At 37.7% G+C, this 25,606-nt stretch overlaps 1 protein-coding gene across 1 annotated transcript in view; it reads left to right on the top strand.

Moving 5' to 3' along the window:
• The window catches only part of mdga1 (MAM domain containing glycosylphosphatidylinositol anchor 1), a 194,697-nt gene that overhangs the window by 113,090 nt on the left and 56,001 nt on the right, over positions 1 to 25,606 (top strand). Inside the window, exons 5-9 of the mRNA XM_085353267.1 lie at positions 874 to 1,006; positions 14,520 to 14,789; positions 18,270 to 18,599; positions 19,943 to 20,242; positions 25,507 to 25,606. The exon at positions 25,507 to 25,606 is cut by the window's right edge and continues 167 nt beyond it. Of these exons, the coding sequence (XP_085209393.1) occupies positions 874 to 1,006; positions 14,520 to 14,789; positions 18,270 to 18,599; positions 19,943 to 20,242; positions 25,507 to 25,606 (1,133 nt within the window). The remainder of the gene's footprint in view (positions 1 to 873; positions 1,007 to 14,519; positions 14,790 to 18,269; positions 18,600 to 19,942; positions 20,243 to 25,506) is intronic.

Raw genomic sequence — 25,606 nt, 5'->3', positions numbered from 1 at the left:
ATCAGCGTTAAGACAAGCACGCTTTTAATTAGGTTAAAATGAACTGGCCATCAAGTTGAACAGTCAGTTACTTGTTCATTTACCCAGCAATATCCAGCTGAAAAAACTGCCAAATAAACAGTCCCCAAGCTTCATCCCCAGGCTGAGCACACAATTGTTCAGTTAGTACAACTGTTCCCATTTTCTTCACTTATCAAAGCACCAGTCAGCAACAAAGCAGAGCCCCTGGAGTTCAATTAACCAGCCAGCAAAGCTCTTCTCAGGGCTGCCTAAGACACTGCCTACTGTATCAGACTCAAAGCCTTGATCTGAAAATCATCAGTGATGTTAAGAGATGTGTGACTGCTTTTGTGTGTCCAAGTCAGTGTCTGTACATCTACATGAGAAGAAGCGAGCACACTGCTGAGATTGCAAGTAGCATGCTTTCAGAAATAGAGAGAAGATGAACAGATTTAGTTTTTATTTTTGAACCAGATCAGTTTCATTTTCCCGATGGTTGCATGTGAAAGATATTTGGAATTTACCAATCAAATGACAATGAATGAATATTTGAAATGCTTCACTTGATAACCAGAGCGTGCAATAGACAAGGGCAGGATGCGTGTGTGCATGTATCTATGTTAATATTTGAGCTTCTCTCAGTTTGTATTTAACCCGGTTCAGCATATTAAAGACTTTTGCACAAGATTACAGCCCAGTTTAAAAGAGACTGAAATAAACGCTCTGGGTTTTCAGGTTTATGGATTACGATGAAAATATGATTTTTGTTTATTATGTTTATATTAATGTTAATGTGATTAATTCTCAGATGATTCTTTTTACAGCACAATAATCCAACATGATGTTGTATGATGTCCTGTTTCTCATATTCAGGGTGAGACCAAGGTGCTGAAGCTGAAGAATCTCAGACCCAAGGACTTTGCTGATTATACCTGTCAGGTGTCAGTCCGCAATGTGTGTAACATCAAAGACAAGTCCGTCACCTTCAGGCTGACAAATGCTACAAGTAAGTTTTTTAAATTTGTGTTTCATTATCATTACACTTCACAGAATTTGCGGGTGATACATTCCTAGAACACCCGGGAATTGTGAAAAACCACAAATTTGGGACGGGGTAAAAGAAAATGACCAATAAACTTTTACAGTTTAAACCCAAAATATGTGTTTGGGCTTTAAGAAGAACAAAACAAAAAACATGAGAACTGTATTTATTTCCAGTATTTTGTATTTCCTATGTAGTGGCAAATCCAATAAGTACATTTTTTGTGTTGGGAATTTAGTTGGGAAAAAAAAGCCTGACTGTTTTGATCAATCATGATCATGAGAAATGAAAAAGCCATGGACTAGTCAAGTCAAAAGAAAGTGTAGAACCATTAGCACCGCTTATTAAGAGATTTAAGTGTGTGCATTTATACATTTGAGCCTATATGTATACTTGTGTGACCCTGTGTGGATTAGAGAAAATCTCAAATAATTTCAGACTTGTGCACATAATTCTTGTTCTTCACATTCAGTAAAGATGTATGTGGTACAGTCATTCCACCTTGGAAAAAGGACTGTTTAAAGAAATCTTTATCAAAAAACCCAGAATTACCAAGATAATTATATCCATGATGAATGTATATACATTTCTGACCACAACTGTTTACAACTTTACAAAGCCAAGATGTTTTATTTCTGTCGATGTACAGAAATCCTCTAATAATTCCATCTTATCTGACTATTCTGATCATGTTTGCTCTGTGATTGTGCAGGAATCTCTAGTTCTGTCTTTCTCTCATTGTTAAAGTGTCTCCTATCTTTACTTGTTCAGGAAATAGGATTCCTTTTTTCTTCCTCTTGTTTTCTCACTTCCTGTATGATCTCTCCCTCTGTCTTCTTTTCTCATAGTGAGTTTTTTTTCCCCTCTTGCTTTTGACTTTCCACTGAAATACGGTCTCGTTCTATCTTCCTGCCTGCCTCCCAGTGTAGGATATTGTCTATCTGTCTTGTTGTACGGTTGCTGAGAGCTCATCTCAGGGCCGTCAGCTGTAATTCAGTTGTCACACTCCCTGTTATCTCCAATTCACTTTGCACCGCTCTGTCCATCTCCACGCCATCGCCCGGCAACTCTGTTACTTACAACAACATTGTTGCCATTGACAACCCTGTCAGGTTTGTTACTGTCAGTATGGTATTCCACAAGGGAGAGGGCCATGCCTGTCTGAGCTGTATTTTTTAAATGATTTTTTTTCCTATTGTGTTTATTTTCTCCTCTTCCTCCTCTTCTAACTTAACTTTCTAAATGTCGGCTAGCCTAGATTGCTTGACAATTAAGTGTTTGAATTCTTTTTTTTTGAAGGCCATTATTCAGTTATATTTATTTCCTTTCAGTAATTAGATTTAATTTATTTGACAAGAGGGTCCTTGTGAGATTTAATAAAATATGAGTGTTTTAAAACTCTACAAGGTTCTGTCTTTCTCTCACTGAGCGTTTACTCTCATAAGTTTACGCTAATTTTATTTAATTCATTTTAATTAGTGAATTGCAATTTTAGTTGAAAGCAGGCTGTTGAATAAACATGGAGCCTTAAAAGCTAAACAGGAGTTTAAAACTCCAAAAGATCAATATTCCCTCGACATACTGTTTAGTACTGCAGTATGTCAAGTATGTCATACTGCTAGTAAACACATCAGAGGGTCATATATGCAACCAAAGACTGGAATGCAGTGTTTTTTCTCAAAAGCACATACAGTGATTGTAAAAATTGTTTTATTTGTAGTGCAAATTTTTACAAGTATAAGTGTAATGTATGAATATATATAGCTATTAAACACTACAGTATTGCAGCACAACATTAGGACACTTTTTAATTTGAGTCCTGGTGAAAAGTTGTCCTGCACTTTGAAATCCATCCATCCATCCACCTCTACTTACTTCCATCTTCTGCTTCTACTTACTCATAGGGCAATAGGTGAGATACGCCCTGTACTGGTGACCAGTCTGTCACAGGGCTAACACAGAGGTATACAACCATTCACACTCACGTTCTCACTTATGGCCACTGCATGTCTTTGGACTGTGGAAGGAAAACAGAGTACTTGGAAGGAAGCCGTGCAGACAAATGGAAAATATGTAAAATATGCAAAAGGACATAATTACCTTTCCCAGTGTAGATCACATTAACTTCATTTTCCATTTTGCTATGTTCCCACCACTGTTATTTGCCCCCCAGAAATAGGCATCTTGCAAGTTTACAGCCTTTATTATTAAAAATTATAAATTTCTACAATAGATCAGCTATTTCACACTTTCCTGTGAGACTGTGCTACTTTTCACTGGCAATAACAGTATACAGTATATATCAGCAACACTATAGAGTATATTTTTTTTATGATGAGCACAAGGTTTTGTGACACTTTTAAAATATATTTACAGGTTTTGAACTGAAGATGTTATCCAGTGAAAAATAAGGCCTCTTTTGAGATAAAAGTTCCCCAGGAGTCTTCTAAAGTGTGCTAAAGGTGGGAAAGATACAAGAAGTCAAAGAGAAGAAACTGTGACAAAGTTAGGAAGAAAATAAACAGAATTTGGCACCTCTGTTGTTAAAAAAAAAAAGGAAAGAAAAAGAGACACGAGGACGAAACAACCAAAAAACTAACTGAATTAAAAATAAAACAGATGGACACAGCTTACTGAAATATTTCAGAAAAACTAATAGTTAATAATTAATACTAATAATTCAGTATTAGGGAAATCAGCTGTAGCTCAGAGACACCCAATTAATTAGAGCAGACAACACTTATAACACAATGTTTTCTTTTAAGAATATAGAAAACACACTTTTAATAGACAATGGCCAAAAGGACATGGCAACCAAACACGAACAATTTACCAGTGTTAAAATCAACAAGTAGGGAAGGAAAACAAACAGGTCTTCATGCTCCCGCTGTGTGAGATAGGGGTTCTTCACGACCATTGCCCCAGCCTTCTTCTGCTCCCCTCTTGGGATCCTGTGGCTAAGATCAATTGTATTCCCACAGCGCACTCAACACACATACAAAGACACACACAGCAAACACAGCAATAAACGCCTGCCTGGCCCTGGCATCAGGGCTCAGAAGCTTGCCAAAGCAGCCAATCTGTCTGGACCTCACAGCCTCACAGACTGATCGAAAGCACACACCGCTTAGTGTGTGTATGCGTTTCTTTGTGTGCACATGTCTGTGGTTACAAAAGAAAGAGGAAAGAAATGTGGTTAAGGGGAGAGGGATGAAGTGTGATTATGTCTGAGTGTGCACTTTTCTTCACTTCCTAACCTGCCCTAACAGAGCACAGATATCTAATGAGATGAACTGTTAAAATAAAGAATAGAGAGAATTGCATTTCCTAAAACAACTCCAGATTAACTGCATTAACAAGTTTATATACCTTAGACTTAGACTGCACCATATTGAAATACTCACATAAACACACTTAAGATTAGGGATGGGTATCGTTTAGGTTTTATCCGATACCAGTACCAAACCGGTACTTTTGAAACGGTGCCGGTGCTTAAATGGTGCTCGAACCGGTGCTTAATCAATGGAAAAAAACACCAACTTTGTCCAAAAACCTCTCATGTTCAGCTGTTTTTTTGTAAAAGGATAACAATGTTAGCCTTTTCTGCAGCTATAGGGGATTTATGGTATCACTCTTGGCTGGAAGCAGTGCTTAAACAATGGAAAAAACACCAACTTTGTCTAAAAACCTCTTATGTTTAGCTGTTTTTTTGTAAAAAGATAACAATGTTAGCCTTTTCTGCAGCTATAGGGGATTTATGGTATCACTCTTGGCTGGAAGCAGCAGAGGTGGGACCAAGTCATTGTTTTGCAAGTCTCAAGTAAGTCTCAAGTCTTTATCCTCAAGTCTCAAGTCAAGTCTCAAGTAATGTCAGGCAAGTCAGAGTCGAGTCTCAAGTCACTGGTGTAAAAGTCCGAGTCAAGTCACAAGTCTGAAACTTTGAATTTCAAGTCCTTTCGAGTCTTTAAAAAAAAAAAAACACGAAAAAATAATGTTGCAGTTATATGCTAAATGTAAATATTAGACCATGTAATTTTAAAATCTGTGTTTTTCTCAACACATGACAAAATAGTGAACTTAGAAAATATACACAAATTGTGAAATTGCACCTCTTTAAAATGCAGCTCAATTAAACTTAGCTCCTGGAATAATTTTCACCGACAGTTCTGAGATAAGCTGCATGTTATTCTTGGATGCGGTTGTAGGACCAGCTTTAAAATCGCATGACAAAAATATCATACACATTAAAAAAAACTGTATCACCAACGTAGCCTGGACAACATTTGCTAGTTAGATGAAGTCAGCTATCTCATCTTAGCATATTTATATGCATATTTATAATCATACGGTTCTTGGAGTGAGTGCATACACTCATGAAGTTTAGTAACTTCAGGTCACTGCAACAAGCCCAGGTACAGTTTACCGACGGATGGGTACAGGACCTTGAAATGCACCGTGTAGAACGAAAGACCATCGTACGTATCATAAGTTTACCAGTCTCACAAATTGTCGTCATAAATACACATTCCTTAACCGTTTATTAATAGGACCTTTGAGCTCAACGGTAATTAATTAGTAGTGGAAATAATTTCTGGTAGCATCACAGAAATGTAGCAGTGACAACAATATTGTATGCTGTAATCGTACTGGGCAATTAGTGATACAAAAAACCTGTTTTATCCTGTGAATAAAAGTATATGTTTTTGTCAATGTACCATAATAACAGAAGCGAAACGCAATATTGTGTCAGGACAATTCACTATTTATGCACAATAAATAAAGGAGCATAGCGCGACAATTTCTGTTCAGCGCCAGACTTGCTTGTAACCTATATCACTAATTATGTTATGAAAATGACGTATTAACTACTAAAAAACACTGACCTTTGTGTAAATGCTTGGAGCAGACTAACCTGTGAGCTGGAGTGTTCTGGGACGTTATATTTGATCTTTGAATGGCTGCAATCCAGTCGCGTCTTTGTTACTTCGGAAACATGGCTCGAACAATTTCTCTTCAATGACGTAATCCGATAACAACCGATCTCTTTACCCGTCGGCTTCCCGTGGCTGTCATGCGACCGGCTATTGCAGTTAATAATACAACAGCTTCTTGACATTTTTGTGTTTCTTTTTATCACTGTATAACTGATTTTAATTGAAAGCCTGCGTGCGCTAGTACCGCTTGCCACGAGTTCCCAGAATCCTTTGCAGTTCTACCCGTGAATGACGTCACATTTTCAATCTCTATATAATATGCATGTTAAATTTTATATTTGGGGTAAAATATCAAGTCTTTTCAAGTAAACCGGTTCAAGTCCAATTCAAGTCCCAAGTCATTGGTGTAAAAGTCCAAGTCAAGTCACAAGTCTTAGAACATTTTTTCAAGTCAAGTCTAAAGTCATAAAATTAATGACTCGAGTCTGACTCGAGTCCAAGTCATGTGACTCGAGTCCACACCTCTGGGAAGCAGTGCTTAATCAATGGAAAAAAAACACAAACTTTGTCCAAAAACCTCTCAGTTTAGCTGTTTCCCTCTTTTTCTTTGGTCATTTTAGCCTTTTTGGCCAGGGTGAAGGGAGTATCTGCCATCAAACAAGAAGACAGCCGCATGTAGCTATGATGGTGTTTGCTAGTTCACCTTACATGCGTTAATGTAATAACGTGGTTAGCCTACTCAACGTAAATTACACACGAACAACATTAAGCTACTCACGCAGAGAAGAACGGCTGCTGCTGCCGTCATCATCCTTCATCATTTCTGCTACACTGGCAGGGCTAGGGGCCAGGACTCTCCTCTTCGTGTTTTTGGGGGATGTTGCTCCGGGTCCGATAACAGGCACCACACCCGCAGTAGATGTGCTCGGTGTGAGGTCTCGCAGCAAGCTATCAAATACGGCACATTTCTCGGCTTTTAACAAAATGCTGTACGTTGCCAGGTGTTTCTTCAGATTTGAGGTGTTACCTCCTTTGACACTATCACAGTATCACCTTAAAGCACTTGTTGCAGGCTGCTGAGTTTGCATATTTTGCTGTGAAGTACAGCCAGATGTTTGACCGCTTCGCCTTGGGCATTTTTAATCTGTAGCTCTGCTCTAAAAGAACGTAGGTACCTGGGCCCGCCTACTACGCTTGCAAAGGTAAAATGATTGGCTGGAATCCAAAGTGTATGACATCTCAGGGAAATAAAGCACCGAAATGTGCGCTGCTTTTCGGTCTGGTTACTACCGTTTATGTCAGAACGATACCGGTACCCATCCCTACTTAAGATGCTCCTAAATCATCTAAATCACTAATACTACCTAAAGGCACGCTATGAAAACATGTAGTAACGGAAAAACAAAAGCAAATTTCAGGTCTCAAATTTTATAGCACATATTTTGATACTTTAAACAAAAACAAGAATAAAAATTAGACTTGATCTCAAAAGAAAACAAACATTTCCTTTCACGGGTGTAAACATTCTCTCAGAAAATTACATCTGTAGACTCAGATTTCCAAAAATGAATAGAAGTATAAAACTGAAATAAATAAAGTGACAGATGCAGAAACAAAGAAAATGACACAAAGAACAGAGAAATACACAGGGGGCAAAGGGAGGGAGAGGTATAAACAGATGGACACAAAGATGGAAATAGAGAGATTGTAAAAGACAAAAGCAGTCAGCGAGTTGCTTTTTAATCTTCTGTAATATTCGTTTAATGAGCATATTTTGCTTTTCCTCACTGAGCCCCTTGTTTGTCCTTGTGTACCACTCACCGCTTAGATTAGATACATCCAACTAGGTCACACGATTACTGCTGATTCACCGCACTGGGACAAGGGGAATGATTGATTTTTATATTATAATCCTACCCTGGGATTTTAGTACTGGCTTCTGCCCTCTAGTAACCGTCATCAGAGACCAAATCCTCTTCCCTTGCCTCTCATAAAGAAGAACATGGGGGCATACTCTGTAAGCTTGTCATGTTATTTAAAGTGGTAGCGTACAAGGGTTTAGGGGGTAATGGAACATGAACCGGATGTGTGGCATTGAGTAACTTAGATGGTCTTCACCATGAGTGAAAAATACTCTAGTATTAGTAATACACTGCATGTTTAAAAATTGGGAAAACATGCATGAGAGAATATATGTGTCAAAACCCATAAATCAACTAATCTCTTTATAACCTCCTGCTCCCTATTTTAAAAGTTTTGAAGTAATTTTCTCTTCATATCTTCTCATCGTTTTATGTCTATATTAAACAAAAAGAAAGAGGGCAGGCCAATTTGTTTAACCAAGTTCATTCGAAGTGAATAACTTCTGTCATACAAAATTTTTTTAATCTGACCTGAAATATTCTGTAATAGTGGCACCTGCAAGTATGTGTGTGTGTGTTCTTGTGATTTGGCACCATTCAAATAACACTGAATTGAAATGAAATGGAAAAACTGAAACTCTTCTTCTATACACAAAGGGAAAAAAGAAATTGAAAAGTAGAAATTTCTTTCACAAATTGTCAGGTTTGTTAAATAATTTACAGTTAATATAGATCACAGACTTCTGACAAGTTCTTACTGTGTGCCTTTGATTAAGTTAGAAACTCCACTTATTATGTAGCTCCTGGTGTCAATGTAGATTTTTTTTTGAAGATTTTTTCCTCCTGCTACAATGACATAAATGGAACACATTTTATGGGAAAAAAACACACAACAAGAAGCAAGGACACATACACAAAAATTGGGAGAATTTAATTTGTACGTGCAAGTTTATTTAGTGTTTTATTGATTATTATAACACATACCACACTATACCTTCAAGATAATATGGCAGTTGTACAATTGCACGATATATATTATTATTATCAATAGGAGGCTAATCCTACTGCAAGTGAATTCCCCCTTGAAAAGTTGAAGATCAATGGGCAATCTGCAATAATCCTCACTACACTAAAACCTCTCGTAGGACATTTTATTGCACCTGTGCAGTCAGTTTTATGTAAGGCTATAATCCATGCCAGGAAAGGGTTATGTGAAAGGGAGAGAGGGAGAGACCAGACATATATTTAAACAGAATTTAAAAAGCAAAATATTGTCTTAAAACTGATGCTTGTCCATCCATTATATTTACTTTTTTAATTGTATTATTTATATAGAAATATAAAAATTTATTGAATGGTATGTCCGGGCTGCATGGTGTACCCCCACGTAAAACATTTCACCATTCAGTTCATAAATTTCTCTGACATTTCTTCATCACCCTCAAATCCACTCTAGTTAGGGGATCACTGTGGGGATATGTACAGCCACACCACAGGCAAGAATCGATTTGCTCTCAAGGCTGCCTTGATCATTTTTTGTGAAGTCATTGGTCGGGGCTTTAAGAGTCTGAGAATTTTCTCTGAATTTGAACCTTAGAGTTAAAAAAATATATAGCTTTAGAAATCCAAGGAATTTTGAATACGGTCTTTTTTGGGGACAGTTTGCATTGCACTTTTTCACACTTTTTTACCCATGAGCAACACAAAAATTGCATTTGGAATATTTTAGGATATTTGCATTTCTATATTGGATTCAGCTGTGTCAGAATATTTTGTCTGTGGCTTACAATTAAATATTTCAAAACGCTTTGTTGAGAAACACTTGACTTCAAAGTGACAACCTCTGCCTTTTTTTGATTGAAAACTGCAGTTGAAATTAAATATTCATTTTCTTCATTTCCTTCTTATATAAATTCAATTTTAATTGTCTTCTTTTTCATCACTCGAGGCTCACGGTAGCTTTGCAACGGTTAAAATAGTTTAAAATTATATTATTTAAACGGATGTCTTTAATTGTCCATCTTTGATGACCATTGTTGTGATCTAATATAATATAAATAAAACTGAGTTGAACTGAATTGAAATTGAATAAACTTTATATTAGCTTTAAATAAACAGCATATTCCAAGACCGAGCCTTCCTTTGCTTCAGAATATTTTTTCTGTTGTATAGCTGCCAACCCTTCATTTTACAATCACACCCTAAACTTTTACTCATATTACCACCAATGATCAGCAAAAAAGTGTTGATTGCTACTTGATCTCCAAACCCATTGGCCAGCCTGCTATCCCGCCATATTTCTGACTAACTCTGCGATAGTGACAAGCGCTGTTCCTGAGTACAATACACAAACATACAGCTCTTGTCAGCTTACACCTCTCTCCAAACCTTTAAGCTTTTATTTCCAGCCAATTTCCCCCCAATAACCCCTCTGCCTTTACCTTAGAGACAAATTAAATCTCAAACAGGTTACACGGGATGACGGTGAGAGAGAAAGCAAACCATAGGGTTTTAAAAAAAAATGTAGGATGGAAGTCTGAGGCCGAGGTATGACAGAGATGCGAAGACGTGAAAAGAGAGAATACTGAAGATACGGAGATGACAAACTGACAGAGAGTTAAAGGAAGAGAGGAAGTCGAAGTGTGTGCATGGAAAAGAGAGGCATTTGTTACCTGGTTGTAAACCACTGTGCTGCACATAAATCCCATTACTTTGGGAAGAGCATTGGCTGATCCCTCCGTTACCGTCACCCACGCATCCCCAGGAAATTGAAGCTATAATTCTCAAATCCTCTGTTCCTCCCCATTGCCTAACTCTCACTTTTCTTCGTCTTCTCAGATTTTCTCTCCATTTTTTTTTCCTGTGGCTTAAATATTTAATTAGTTTGTTTATTTATTTTGCAAATTAATGATAGCTCCCATCAACAGTCTGCAGAAAATGTTGTGAACTGAGATTAAAAAGTGAATAGGCTAGACCTTAAGCAGAAATAACTTTGCAATGTAGATGGATAAATGTTATAATTGTTATACCATCACTGGATTGAATGGCACTGTGATGGACTGATAACCTGTCTATTGTGTACCCCAGCTCTCGGCCCATTAAACCTTGGATAGACTCAGGCCCTTGAATTGAAAAAGAGGTTAAATGGATGGATTGATAGATTGATGGATTTAAGTGATTTTTACACCCAGACAGAATAAATCACCAACAGTCGTCTTTGGATGGGTTCAGTCCTATATATATTCTGGTTGATGTCTTAACTCTTTAAAGGCTGTGGGACATAGGGGTAACAACAGAGCAGGAAGAAACTCTTAACATGTACCTTATAGAGCTACCGTATAGACCCACTGTTTTATTTAAACCCAGTCTCTGGTTTACCTGACTTATGTTTTAACTATGTATGTCCTATCTATTAACCTAACCTACTATGTACAAACCCTACCTGGAGAAACGTGCAGACAGCTCAGACTTAATGATAAAATCAATTAGATCAGCATACAGTAGGGCTTTTCTACATTGCATCTCCAAATAAATTTATTTCACTGTAAATTAATTAAACAAACAGGCACATAACCAAGCGTGAAAGCTTCCATTGAGGTTTGTTCAATGCTTAGAAGGGTTTGCAGGCCCACAGGGGTTTACTTTCCTAGTGCTGTGATTTGATACAATGGGAGTAGACAGTGCTATTTATGTGCTGATTGCAGCTGTTACACCAGTGAAATTTCTTGTCAGCTTCGGAGCCATCACTAGTGAGGTTAGCTAAAGAGATATCCCATTAGTGCGTGTGTGTGTGTGTGTGTGTGTGTGTGTGTGTGTGTGTGTGTGTACGTATGTGTGCTTGCTTGCACTTTTTTGTTACCCATTAGAGTGGAAGAATGTGTGTAGAGCTCTGTGCACATTCTTGTATTAGCAGAAACATGCACCTGTAAACTTGTTTGTTAAAGCTCTGCACCACTTTCATTACGCCGATTGCAATCTGCTAAAAAATAAATAAAAAAATAAAAAAATGAGAGAGAGATTAGATGAGAGGATGTAGTGCATAAAGTCTATTAGAATGAATTGCTTCCTGTACCCTATTGGTTGGTCTCTTACTGAGGATTAACAGTCTCAGGTTGATAAAAGCCTAAATTCTTCTACTCCTTGTCCTCCAGAGCCCATTTAAAATTATGGCTGGAGAATTCTTAAATCAATTATGAGTCAATAGACAGATAGGTCGATTATTAAATATATTTATATTGAATAGCTTGAACATAGTTTTTCAGCTTGAGCATATTTTTTCATAGCATACAGTTCTTTTAGTCCCACAAAAATACATGAACGAAAAATAAATCATAAATGATTGTCATAAATGATATGAATACGCACTATACAACAAATTCTGTCATGACTTTGTCTTGATCAGGACCCACAATTACAATGGTATGTGAGACAAAATACAAAGAAAAGTAACTAGAAAAATATGGGTTAAAGATGATAAAGATGCCTCTTTTAAATGTCCACGTTCATAAGTGAACTCCGACAAAGGACAGCTTGATTTCTACAGATGAATACTTTTCTTTTTTCTTTTTTTTAAGTGGTAGAAGAATGATACATTGTCAAAGCCCTTTCAGTTTTTCAAGGACCTTTTTGAAGTATTGCTAGTGGTGTTTTTCGCAGATGACAGATTGCACATATTGCTGCTTATAATTAAACCCATACTATTGTGGATTCAGTAAAACCTCTATACCTTAAAAACCTCTAAGCCTCTTTCATCCCTCATCATTCACCAGTGTGCTAATTAGTTATTGCAAAAAATATATATTAAGATCAAACATTGTTTACTTTTAATTTTATGTCTCCATATAGTAAAAAAGTATATAAAAGTCATCAACGTGTTGTATGTTTGTATGTGAAAAACCAGTTAAATCTTTTTTTTTCGTCTTTTTAAGCATTCACTTAGCCAGATAGTTTAAGGGAGAGTTACACAGATGATTTCCAGCCAGAGAGCCGTACTGTAACAACCAAAGATTAGTGATTTGTGACCACTGAGCAGCTCCAGTAAAGAAACTGTGGTTTGACTGCTTCGCCCCAGGCTGTTTTTACTCTAGTTGATGGGGGAGGTGAAAACCTTTCTATTCTAGTGTACCAAAAAGATTTCTGCGGCAACTTGGAGGATTTAAATGGGTGACATTTTGGTCACAAGCTAATTTCTCTCAATGTTAACCTCCTGTCACCCCATCTACACCTTGTGGCAAGATATGCAAAAACCTATTACAAGTTGTTGCAAATACTATTGCAGCCTACTAGAGCCATTTGAGTCTGCTGCTTAGACTGCTTAGGTTTACACTGAACTAGAATATATAATGAAACGTGTTTTGAACGTGAACTGTAAAAGAATCCATATTTGATGCTCCAAATAAGACAGAGACTCCTTTTAAACTAAACAACACAGGAAGCCAAAATTGTTATGTACACAAAATTGACTAAATATCCATTTACTGGTTTTATATAACTCTAAATTCCCAACTTTGACCTGCTTGCAACCGCCTGAATAGCTGAATTTAAAAAATATATGTTTATTGCAACTGATTTGAAAATATCAAATAAATATGAAACAAAATAAATGAAAAAGTGGTATAGGATATGCCATTTAAACTTTGCCTTAATGTTTCCATTTGATATTTGTGCAGACAGCATTCTAAATAGCATGTGGAAACCACAACGTGCGTTACACGGTTTTCACTGTTGCTTTGGATGTACGTCTCCAAACATCATTGTAGGTGGTTAATATCACATTTTTCATATTGTCCCCTCTTCAACTTTGGCCCCAGCTTTTACTCTGTTGTCTTTTACTCTTTTACACTTAGTTTTTCCCCGTCGTGTAGTATGTGTCCCTATCCTCACTCCTCTGCCACTTTTTTTCCCCTTTGGAACATGCTAGGGTCCAATTGATTTCTTTCTGTGCCAACAGCATTTTTCAGCCTCTTTTGCAGTAGCATTACGGGTCATCTTGTACTTTTCTGTTAGGTCAGTCATAGGAAATGGAGGCAGTGACTAGGCGATGATATGAGAGCAGAACAGGGACCTGAATTACCTTTGGTACACTGATTAGTTTGTACGGAGAAAAGCTATATACTCAAAGACTCATGCTAAGACCCAGACAGCAAACAGACACTGAGATACAGGAACTGTAATGTTTTAATGTGGTGATTATCTTGCTATTTTTAAGTCTGGTGTTGGTAATGTTTTATGCCATTTCATGTATCACGTCTATTCTTTTTATGTCTTTCACTATTTTATTATTCTTTAACTCAGCTATTGGTTGCACTTTATGACCTTGCACTGTCTCTTTTATTGTACTGCTCCATCTTGTTTTGAGTGCTTTTACATTTTGCAATTTTTTCCCATCACTTGGGCTCTGTGAAACAGAGTTACATTGCAGTGTATTTTAATATGGCTGAAAAGACCAAATAAAGTGAACTTGAACTCGAATGTGAGCTTGAAACAAGCACATATTTATACGTACTTTCTATTACAATTGCAGGCAAAAGAAACTTTTAAAGACAGTAAAGTCATACCTTAAAAATGCTCATAATAGAAATGTTCACAACTTAATTTTTTCGCTGAAAAAACATGTATCGTTCCCATTTAAACTACTTTTGTTTGTCTGTTCGTTTCTTTCCGTGTGTCTGTGCCCCACAGGTCCACCAATGATCCGACTGTCAGTGAATGATACAGTGGTGGTGGATCCTGGCCAGGATGTGCGCATAACCTGTGAGGTCACAGCAGGTTTCCCTCTCCCCATTGTGACGTGGTCACGTTACCCTGGCCCTCTTCCCCTCAGTGCTCAAGTTCGAGGAGAATCACTGATTTTGAGAGCTGTCACACCAGCGGATGCAGGCTTCTACAACTGCACGGCAGTCAACAATGTGGGTAACCCTGCACGCAAGAACGTCAACCTCGTTGTGAGAAGTAAGTAATGTTTGTATGTATTTGCACCTGTGAAAAGGGGTGATGCTTTTGCAAAAAAAATAAAATAAAATCTAGATTTGTGTTTTTTACAACCTTGGTATAAACTAGCTCCAGTTGCACAATTGCAAAAGATTGTTTTTCAATTGGAATTGCTGTTTAAAAGATTCTGGATATACTTTCAGAATTAGTCTGAATGTGTCAATGAGACTTTTGGTGTTTTTTAAATATTGTCCAGTCCTCATGTATTTATTATTATTACTTAAAAAAAACATATAGCAATGTGACATTCCCATGTGATAATACTGCATATGGTTGGAAGGAATTGTTAAATCTTTGCATAATTTAGGCTTCTCATTCACTGATTTTACAACTAAAAATCATGTTGCATTTAATTCTTTGGCTAGCCAGGGGGTAGTTAAAATAGTTGACAAAGGCACAGTCAGGATCCTTTTCTCATTGAGAAGTCTCGTACAACTGATAATTGCTTTATGCAAAGTGTCTGTATAGTCCTCGTTAGCTTCATTCATTGACATTTGTGAGTCTGCGCGTGCATGCGAGTGTGTGGAGCTAGCTGCTGATCCGTCATTAATGAAGCTGATGTGAATCTTGTCAGAATGGGCGGGTTAGAATACAGAATACTTCCATTCTCTCTCCCCTCTGGCTATTTTTAGCCCCTTTAATCATCTTTATTCACTGCAATTAGTTAGACTGGAGTGGAAGCAATTAGCAACAGTCTCTTCTGTTAGTTAGCACTGTGGAGAGCGTATGTTAGATGGGCTTCTCCTGTTAGCTTAATGGGCCTGAACACACTGTCACACCAGCGCAGGTGGCAAGATGCTGAAAGAGACACACATTCACAGTCAGTGAGTTCATAAAGGAAAAAAGTCTGCAGGCAGGTAGGTAGACAAGTGCATCCAAATATTTAAGGAGTATACATGCACACACGCACTCACATTAATCAGGTAAAGTCGCAAGTTCATGTTAGCCATATGGTCACTGCTTCATATCCGTGGCTCCACCCAAGTATCTTGTTAACAAGCTCAAAGGAGTTTAAATCAAGCTCTCCTCTCCTCCTTACCCCCTGTCTCTCCCCTTCGTGGGGAAACAGAGAGCTATTTTGTATTCAACATGGAAATCTGTTGGGGAAACGGAGCCTTTGAAACTGAAAATTAAATGTGACAGTGTGAGAGTTACTCTTTGTCCTTGATTTTGTTTCCCCCCTCCTCCTTACCCCCGTTATTTTATTCTGTATTTGGCTCCTTTTGTCTTGGCTTCCTTCACAATTTGATTCTTCCTCTCTCACTCGCTTTCTTTCTTCTCTAATTTCCTCTTTCCTTTGGTACAAGGCGACCTCTTCATTTTTTTCTTTTTTTGTTTTGTTAGTGGTGTTGGGGGTGGGGGTATTAACCATGCTTCTTCTCCTGCATTCTTCTGTTTAGTTTCTTTTTATTGAGTAGTATCAGTTCCTTCTTTTTGATCTCACGAATGTGTTTTTCTTCTGTTTGTTTTTTTAATTTTAATTTGTACACTTTACTATTCTGTACTGGAATGGAATACAACCGTTCAAATAATTTGCCTTTCCTATGAAATTTTTGACTTTTGGAAAATCTGAACAACCAAATACCGTATTTCCCGGACTACAAAGCGCACCTGAATATTAGCCGCACAAGCTAAAATCAGGGGAAAATCCTGTTTTGTACATACATTAGCCGCACCTGACTAAAAGCCGCAGGTGTTTCAATGTTGACTTATCATATGTAAGAGAATATGCACAAAGGGAATTGTCAGGAAAGAGATGGCTGTTTGGAGACACACCCCTTTTATTAATATTTTGAAAAACAAGTTCTGGGTACATATTTGCACAACTTTTTAGGTATATGTAAAAGTAGCGGTAATTACAAGTACGAAACATGTACTGTGCTTCATAAATGAGTAACAAATGTAGTACATAACAATAACCTACAGCACACCAGAAAAATAGATTCGGACTACCTTTTAGGCTCAAGAAAAGTCAGTCATTCACCACCATCTTCCTGCGCACTAAAACCACCAAAGTCCTCTTCTCCAGTGTCGGAAACGAACAGGCTCAGGGTGGCTTCGTCATCCACTCTCAGCTTCTTTCCTTCGTTGTCACTTTCAAAACCAAACAAATCCTCGTTGACAGTGTCAGAGTCGAACACCCTCAGAAGGGCCGTGGCAGTGTCCTCCTCTCCATCATGCAGCAGTCCAGCCCTTCGAAATCCGTTGGTGATCGTGGATGTTTTCACACTTTTCCACGCTGTCAGATTCCACCGGTGGAGTTGAGCATGACTTGCTTTTCGCAATTTCATTGCCGCTCGTCATCCACGCCTCCGGCTGAACATGTAGCGCTACTTTGAAGTTCGTTTTTCGCGCTACTTGTACGGCACTATGTTGCCTGGCGGATGGACATGTGACCAACATACCACTCTTGAACCCCGATACTGTGTGTCTGATCACATGCCCTTCCGCCAGGCAACGTAGTGCCGTACAACAGCGGAACAAACAAAACAAATCGTCTTACGATATGACAAAAATCATGGATAATCCATAGAAAAGCCGCACCTGACTAAAAGCCGCAGGGTTCAAAGTTTGTGCAAAAAGTAGCGGCTTATAGCCCGACAATTACGGTACTTGGTTCCTTTGTAAAGTGTGTCAATGAATAAAGGGGATGCAAAAAATGTTCACATACATGTCAAGAAGCATTTGCTATCTAAAAATAGTTTTATATATCAAATCAAAACTCTCAGTTGAAAAAGAACAATAAATGAAAGTGGTATTTGTTGTTCTCCGGTCAGGGTGTGCGAGATGAAGATTAAGGCTTTTACATTAATTATAACTCTGCTTTGGTCATCTTCAACTTCCAGGTTAATTTCAGCTTAAACCAATTTTCCCACTCTCATGACTTACAGTTGGTATGATTCTCCTGACAGTACACAGAATTGCAAAGACAGACATGTTAGGTCAACTTGTAAGATTAGAAAAGCACTACATAAATGTGATTACTTTTTACATCTCTTAATGATTTCGTTGAACAAATGATTGCATGAGCTAATTTTTTCATCTGGTTATGTTGAGGTATGCCCACTGTATCTCTGGGCACTCTCTCTACAGTGTCTCCTTGATTAAATGTGCTAAAAATTAATGTATGTCCTTGGGTTGTGCTTTTCTGTTTTCCTAGGGACTATATATATAGTTTAACTACAGAAAACTCTAAATTAAGTAAAGACCAAGTGGAAATTAAAAGATAAATAAGAGCATTTAGCAACTGTAGTAGTGGGAAAAAAAGACAGACCTTGCCAGTGATACCTAGTCATGCTTATCCCTTTTATTAATTTTTTTTGCATTATTATTTTAATTTTGTATTTTTTTTTAGTACATTTTGTACCAAATGCATTTATATTGTAACAAATATTAAAAAATTTTCTTCTTTCTTTTTTCTCTCTCTACCACCACAAAAAGCAATGAGCAACCTCACCTTCCAAATTACACCAGACTCTAACAAGGACAGTGAAACCATTCAAATGGGTCGTGACCTTAAGCTCTCATGCCATGTTGATGCCACCCCCCAGGACAAGGTCAACTATACCTGGTACAAGAACGGGGCACCAGTCTTCAACTCAGATAGTTTGATTTTACTGCGCAGTGACCCAGACATGGCACCTGGCACCAGCAGTCTGGAGATTGTGGACATGAAATTCAGAGACTTGGCCACCTACAGCTGCATGGCCAGCTTTTCAGGCAGCACAGTGCGAGAGCTTCGTGTTGATGTCAACATTTCTCAAAACAGCGGTAAGAGTTTCCCCTTTTTCCTTGTTATTCTTTGTACATGTATATGTATAATGATGGCTCAATAAATATTTGTCTATTAAGGCCACGAGCACATGCAGATTCAAATGGGTTACGGTTAGCTGTAAATCGCCCATGCATTTAATTAAGCTCTTGATCGTCATTAATAAATATGTATGGTGGCAACCACTTAATAGAGGTTAGGCAGTTGCTGTTTGTGGAATAAACAAACTTCTAAAACAAACATGTTTGAGTTGACTGATAAACTAATTGAACAAATGTTCAGGTACACAATGCTGCTTAACCTAAGCAGTACATTTAGTATGTAAAAAAAACAAACAGTTTTTCCTAAATCTAAAGGGGTGTAATTTTTCATGAATTATATGAATCTTAACACTATCTCATGCCAATGATTAAATATTCTAGCAATCTGTGTTTTTACATCATGTGACATGTTAAAACATAATAGCTTAGTGGTTTACCCATTCACCTAACAACTGAAAGATCCTAGGTGTGATTCCAGGAAATCCATTTGTGGTTGCACCAAGAAGGGCATCTCAAAATTACAAATTAAATATGCAGAGCTACCCGCTGTGCTGCAACCCCTTGTGAATAATGGAACAACTGAAAGTTAGCGTCTTCATTCAGACAGTTTTTATCCCATTTCTTCCCTCTCTACCTCTGCCTTGCACTGCTTGTTGCTTTGATGGTTCAGTTGTGTGTGTTCATGTATTCTTTCTTGTGTGTTTTAAATCATAATATATACTTAATCCTAGTAATAATATTTTTAATGTTCCCACATGTCATTAAAACTGTGCGATTGTCTAATAAAATCAGCTCTTTAAATGTCAGTGCCTGTCATACAATTTTATTGTCCATCTGTCTCTGTTTCCCTAGTTTTTGCCAGTTTATCCATTAGCACTATCTGATATTTTAAATCATGTTTGCCCTCGGACTTCTTGTTAATTAATCTGAAATTTATTTTTGATCCAGAAAAAAAGTGCCAGTTTCTCGTTAGCTTGGCAACAAGGACAAGGATTACTTTATTAACCTTAGAGCCCAAGGTTATGTATTCGTGCTTACACTTTTCTAATGTTACTGACTACGTTGGAGGATATTTTAAAGTGGAAACTCTAACAATAGCCAAGGGTTTAAGGAACTGTTATTCTTAAAAAAAATATATATATATATATACACATATATATATATATATATATATATATATATATAGTACTGTTATAGCAATTTCTAAACAAGAATTATTATCTGATCAGATTATATGGAAATGACAAAAATTAAATTCACACTTTGTCTTACTTGCATTTTTTGTCTTTGCTTTCTCCCAGTCTCTCCTCCAGTGCTGACTGTTCCACCCGGACGTCAGGCTGTAAGTGTGCGAGAGGGAGGTAATGCCGAACTGGTGTGCTTAGTCGTAGATGGCAAACCACGTCCTCCTATACTGTGGTCACGGACAGAAAAGGACTTGCTAATGCCCTCGGGGAAGCCCACAGTGGAGACGCCTGATGGTCGCTTGAGGCTAAAGAACGTTAGCCGGGACATGATGGGGGCATACAGGTGCCAGACTGCTCCATACAATGGGCTTAACATTAAACGCAGAGAGGCACAGGTTCAACTCAATGTGCAGTGTAAGTATGGATCAGCGTACTTTCAGTTCAACATCCAAAATCCTTTGGCTTAAGCTGAATACAGGTCTCTCAGATTAAGAATATATCCTGGTGTCAGTAAGTCTAGGTTAGTGTAAACTCTTTTCAAATACTTTTTTGGGTGCAGCTTGTGTACTATTAGGAAAATGCACGATAATACATGATAACACCAGCAAAAAAATTAATGATTCTGAAGGCGTCACAGAAGCTAGGAAGGAAACTGGCTGTTTAACTTCAGAGTGCAAGGTGCCTAACCTATTGCATCTCACACATTTTACATTTTCTGCAATTAATCGATCAAAGTTTTCAGTTACAATCAAGGAAATAATTTCATAATCCATTTCTAAATTTATAAATTTGCTTACTTACAAAGAATTGAACAGTCTTTAACTTTTAGTAGAAGGTTGAATTGAATGGAAAGAGACAGAGTATTATTCTATGCTTGACTGTGGGGATGGTCTTATTTGGGTCATATTCAGCATTTGGTTTCCTACCGCCAATGCGGCAATTTGATATTAAAGAGCTTGATTTTGTTGTCATCTGACCGCAACCTTCTCCTGTTAGTTAGATGTTCACTAGCAAACTTGAGCAGGGGGCTACTACAGGATTGAAATCCTTTGGATCATTGACAAGCTCCTTCTGTGTATATATTTCTTGGGTTTCTGAATAATCACACCAGTAGTTGTCATCCTCCCACCAAGGTTCTTGCTGATGTTTTTGTAGCTCATTCCAACTTTGTCAGGCTCTACAATCTTGTTCTTTGACAGCTTTTTGGTCTTGTCCATTGTGGTGGAGAGGTTGGAACGGAAGAAATGAATTAACTGGACAGGTGCACGCTAATTTCTGGACTTTAGGTTAATATTGTCTCTCTGTCCATTAAAATGAACATACGGCAAAAATGAATGACCTTTTATTTCTTTGTAAGTGGGCTAACTCAAAATTTTAGCAGAGGATCAAAGTATTGTGATCCCTTATAGGGGAGCATGTAGCGACTAAAGAGGGGAGAAAAACATGCTTACTAATGGGCAGCGAGTGGAAACACGTAGAGAAAAAATCTTTTTGACAACTTTCCAACAGAGACCTGTTTCTGTAAATTAAAGAACATATCCTGGTTTTTTTTTTAAAATTATTTTACTTTTCCATTAAATTTAAATAATCACTTTTCTTTCTCTCACCCTCAGTGAAGTCATAACAGTTATACTTCACTAACAACTATGGACCCTATCAGCAGATAAGAAATTGTAAAAGGTGGAACAGAAAGCAAATGAGGACATACCTCTATTGCTCAGAGGCAGCTTTCACTAAACCTACTGCTTTCCCTTTGTGAACATTCGACTGAGGTCTGTCATTATAAAACTCCCAGAGGATCTACTTTGAGAGAGGAGAGGATGTGTCTTAGTAACGTAACGCATCATTTTGATACCTTTTTCCTTCCCATGAGGTTATCTTCTTTTACTTACTTTTACCATCCTGGAACTTTGACAGCCCTTATCAGTGCTAAGTCATGGAATGTGTGAGTACTACACATCAGCCTGCATATGTGTAAAACTGAGCAAGCCTTTTGCAAAACTTTCAGCCCTTTAAAAGAATATCTCTTCTTCCTTCAACTACTTGAATAAAAACATAACTTTTATTTCTCATTTATGTTAATGTTGTAAGAGTTAGACACTGTGGAATTGTAGATATAGTATATATAGCTTCTATATAAATATAGGTATATTAGGTATATACTAAAGAAACTGAGTATATTTTTAACCAGTTGACTTAGACAGTTGTTTTAAGTTGATACATAGATAATTTTTTTGCATGGTAGTCAATCTGTGAAGTCAGTTTTGAGGTAAACAGTCATTGATAAATTGTATATGTATTTTTTTTGTTGTCAAGGAACATTGAAACATTGTAACACTGAAAGTAAATTGTTTATTTCCATGGCTTCATTCATAGATTTAAAAAAAAACTCTCACTGTTCATTCTGCCAAAAAAGTCAAAGGCTTTTTCTTTTATCTCTCCTAAAAACTGTATATTTATCAGGAAGTAAAGGACCAATTTCCCACCTATTTACTGACCTACCTGATAAATACAAGCCCAAATTAGAGCCCTCTCCTCTCCTCCCCTCTTCTCTGCAAGGCGGATTTACAGGGCTTACTAATGCAGGCAGGGTGCAAGGGCGACACTCTGTGAGCTCTGCTGTCTGCACTGGCCAACTCTGATTAATGGACCAGGTGGCCACCGCACTATGGACAGCGAAAGAAACGGAGCAACGAGACAGCTACATGAGCAGGAATAGGAGTGAGCATAACGGGGTTAAGAGAGAGCTTGAAACAGGAAAGCATGGATGGTGATGGGGGGAAGGGGGAAGAGAGGATGAGAAGGTGCTAACAAAGCGAGGGACTGGTTGGCAAATAGAGAAACAAGAACATATTTCAGTGCAGCCAATCAAATTGTGGAAAATAAATTTCCCACTTTTATTCAGCTGCGCCTTTGTCCCCTGACTTAATTTGTTTATTTTATCACGTTTCTTTGCTTTATTCTGTTTACCACTGTTGATTGATGTGAGGGAAGGATGGCATCATTTTTTAAGGCCGATGTAATTAAGTGGATAGGCAGATGCTCGCCACTGTTTCCACTCTTGCCTCTCCCACTCCCACTTTTGCCTTGTATCACTTCTATACTTGCCCAGTGTTCCTTTTTTCCCTCCTGGAGAGGTGGCTGTTCTTCCTCATTGCCATTCTCATCATCATCAATCAGTTAACTGCTGGCCATGAGAGAAGACCTCTCTCTGTCTTGTCATTCTCTTTCTGCATCCTGCATTCTCTCATTCACTCCCCACCTCCCATACTCAATCACTGACTTCTCTCACTTTCACACTGCACGTTCCCTATCATTTGTCTTCCTCTTTGTCTTCTTCTTTAAGAGCGATCCTTTCTTCTCTCATCCCTCCTTACCCCTCATGCATGCTACCTTCCTCTCTCAGTCTCATGTAAATAGATTTTCTCTTTGTGCACTGTAAATGTTTGGCTTGGTCAGTGTTGCATTCCCGGATGAATTCATTTCGCATTCAATAAGATGGATAGCGATGGTGTGTTTACATGGATTATAGTCTTTTGACTATGAAACATTGCAACAGTGTGCTATGAGTCCTGAATGAGAAGCAAATAAATGCAAAAGCAATGCTCTGGAGAATTTTGGGGGGAAAAAGTTTAATCAGAAAGTAAAATAACCACAAAAAGTGGAATCTACTTGAGCAGTTGTTGAAATGAATATATTAGATGAGAAAGGGAACTGTGCTAGCTTAATGATTTCTAAATTGATTACATACCAACGTATAACTCACCTCTGTTTTCCTCCTTGCTTCTATTGCCATTCCTCCACGTTTTGCCTTTTTTCTTTATCCTTCTTATCTATTTCCAAAGTCAGCAATCAGTATGCATATGTGCTGTAAGTGGGAGCAGGGTGTGTGACCATACACTAATCAATCCACTAGGATTACAGTATGACCTTTGACCACTTACACATCCCTCAGCGTCGCACATCATCACATAGCTGTGGGTGTAGGGAGTAGCTAAACATTAGTTTTGAGAGATCAGAGAGGCAGTAATTGTAACAGAGTACACAACACCCAGTTAGCATTTGTGGGAAGAACTTTGGATACATGCTGGGAATCTAGACTATAAGCCAAAAGACAACCTAGTGGCTGAGACGTTAAATGCTTTGGTGGTTTGCGATCTTTTTAGCATTCAGGTGCTTACTCACATTTCTTTGACTGGAGTGCTGGCATAGAATGGTAAACTGATTTCAAACAAGAAAAAAAAATATTATTGAAAGTTTTAGTCATAGTGAATTTAAATGTATCTTCTTCAGTTCTTTAGCTTTCAAGAATATGTATTAAATGGATAATGTGTTCAGGCAGGTTATAGCTCTCAGCTTATCTATTCTGGTTTCTGATGTGTAAAATGCAGAAGCTGCTGAATCCTTAAACTTAAATTACGTTAGTCTTTAAAAAGGTGTAACATCTGTGTGTAAATAAAACATTACTTGTCTAGCATCTTTCTTTCAATTGAGTGCAACTCAGCGTAATCAATTAGTAATAGACATATATTATTAATTTAATTAGTAACACTATTAACATTGACTTTATAAGACAGAAAAAGAAGAGAGTTTTTAACCATTATTTTTAATCTCTATACTGTAGAGGCAGGTTTAGGTTTCTGTTTAATCATATCAACACCTCCATTGTCAGCCAACCGGAGATTTTGATATTGTATAAAGCACAATAACAGGATCTCTGTTTCTCTTTCCCTCCCTGCTCCTTGCTTTACATTATCTTACCGTCTTTTTCTTCCCTCCATACTGCAGCTCATTCTGTCTGTCTAAATTACAGGCATAACATAGATTAGACTATAATTACACATCTGTGTCTGATAAACTTGATTCATAAGGGGCGCTAGTCATGCTGTATCACCTCTGGGCCTTAACACCAGATCTCATCAACGTTAGTACTGCAGTACCACCATTAGCATCTTGTCTATTATCTACATGATTAGCCAGGGGTGAACTAGCTGGCTGGTGATTTGTGGCACAGTAATTTGGCTGTGTTGTGTCTTGGCTGACCCCAGGGCAGCAGTGGCTGGTCAATCATTAACCACAAAGGCACACATCACTGTTGACAGGTTAATTACAACTGGTTAGGATAGGTTAGAAGCAGGGATAAGAGTGTGGCTCGAAACGCCTGATCCCTTGTGGCAATAACAGTTGTTTTGTGTTGGATGATTTGTAACAACACATTTTTTATAATGGTTTAAGAAAATCCACTTTGCAAAGAACATAAAGAAGTGAGACATGGATGACACTGTCTTTGCAGTCCATTTGGTACTACATGTCTAAGACGAGTTTCTGAGATTAAAATGTGGTTTTTTTTGGAAATGTCTGTTTCAGTTTATCTTCATTCCCTTATGATGAAAACAATTTTTAACATTAGAAACCAGCTAGACCAAACTAATTTTCAAATGTTTATTTGCATTCATATTCACAAATTAAGTTACTGCACAGTTACTGAATATAAGTAAGAGAGAATAAAATAAGGATTCAGCTCTACAATAAAGTACTTGTGCAAAAACCTAATAATGAGTATTAGACTTGCAATAACAGTGGCAAGGCTGTTTAAAAAATGCTACTGCTGCACTTGCATAAAAACAGAGTATAATATTCACTTTATTATTAAAACACAAGTGTTTATTTTTCTGCAGACCCTCCCATTCTGGACCCAGTCTTTCAAGATGTCCGTTCCAGGAACTATCAAATGGTAACCCTGAGATGTACAATCCTACGATCAAACCCTCCTCGCCT

This window comes from Diplotaxodon limnothrissa, linkage group LG1, assembly GCF_057381915.1.
Source record: "Diplotaxodon limnothrissa isolate DT_005_m linkage group LG1, D_limnothrissa_male_GT1.1, whole genome shotgun sequence".
Taxonomy (NCBI): Eukaryota; Metazoa; Chordata; class Actinopteri; order Cichliformes; family Cichlidae; genus Diplotaxodon; species Diplotaxodon limnothrissa.
This window is presented reverse-complemented; position numbering and strand designations above follow the sequence as displayed.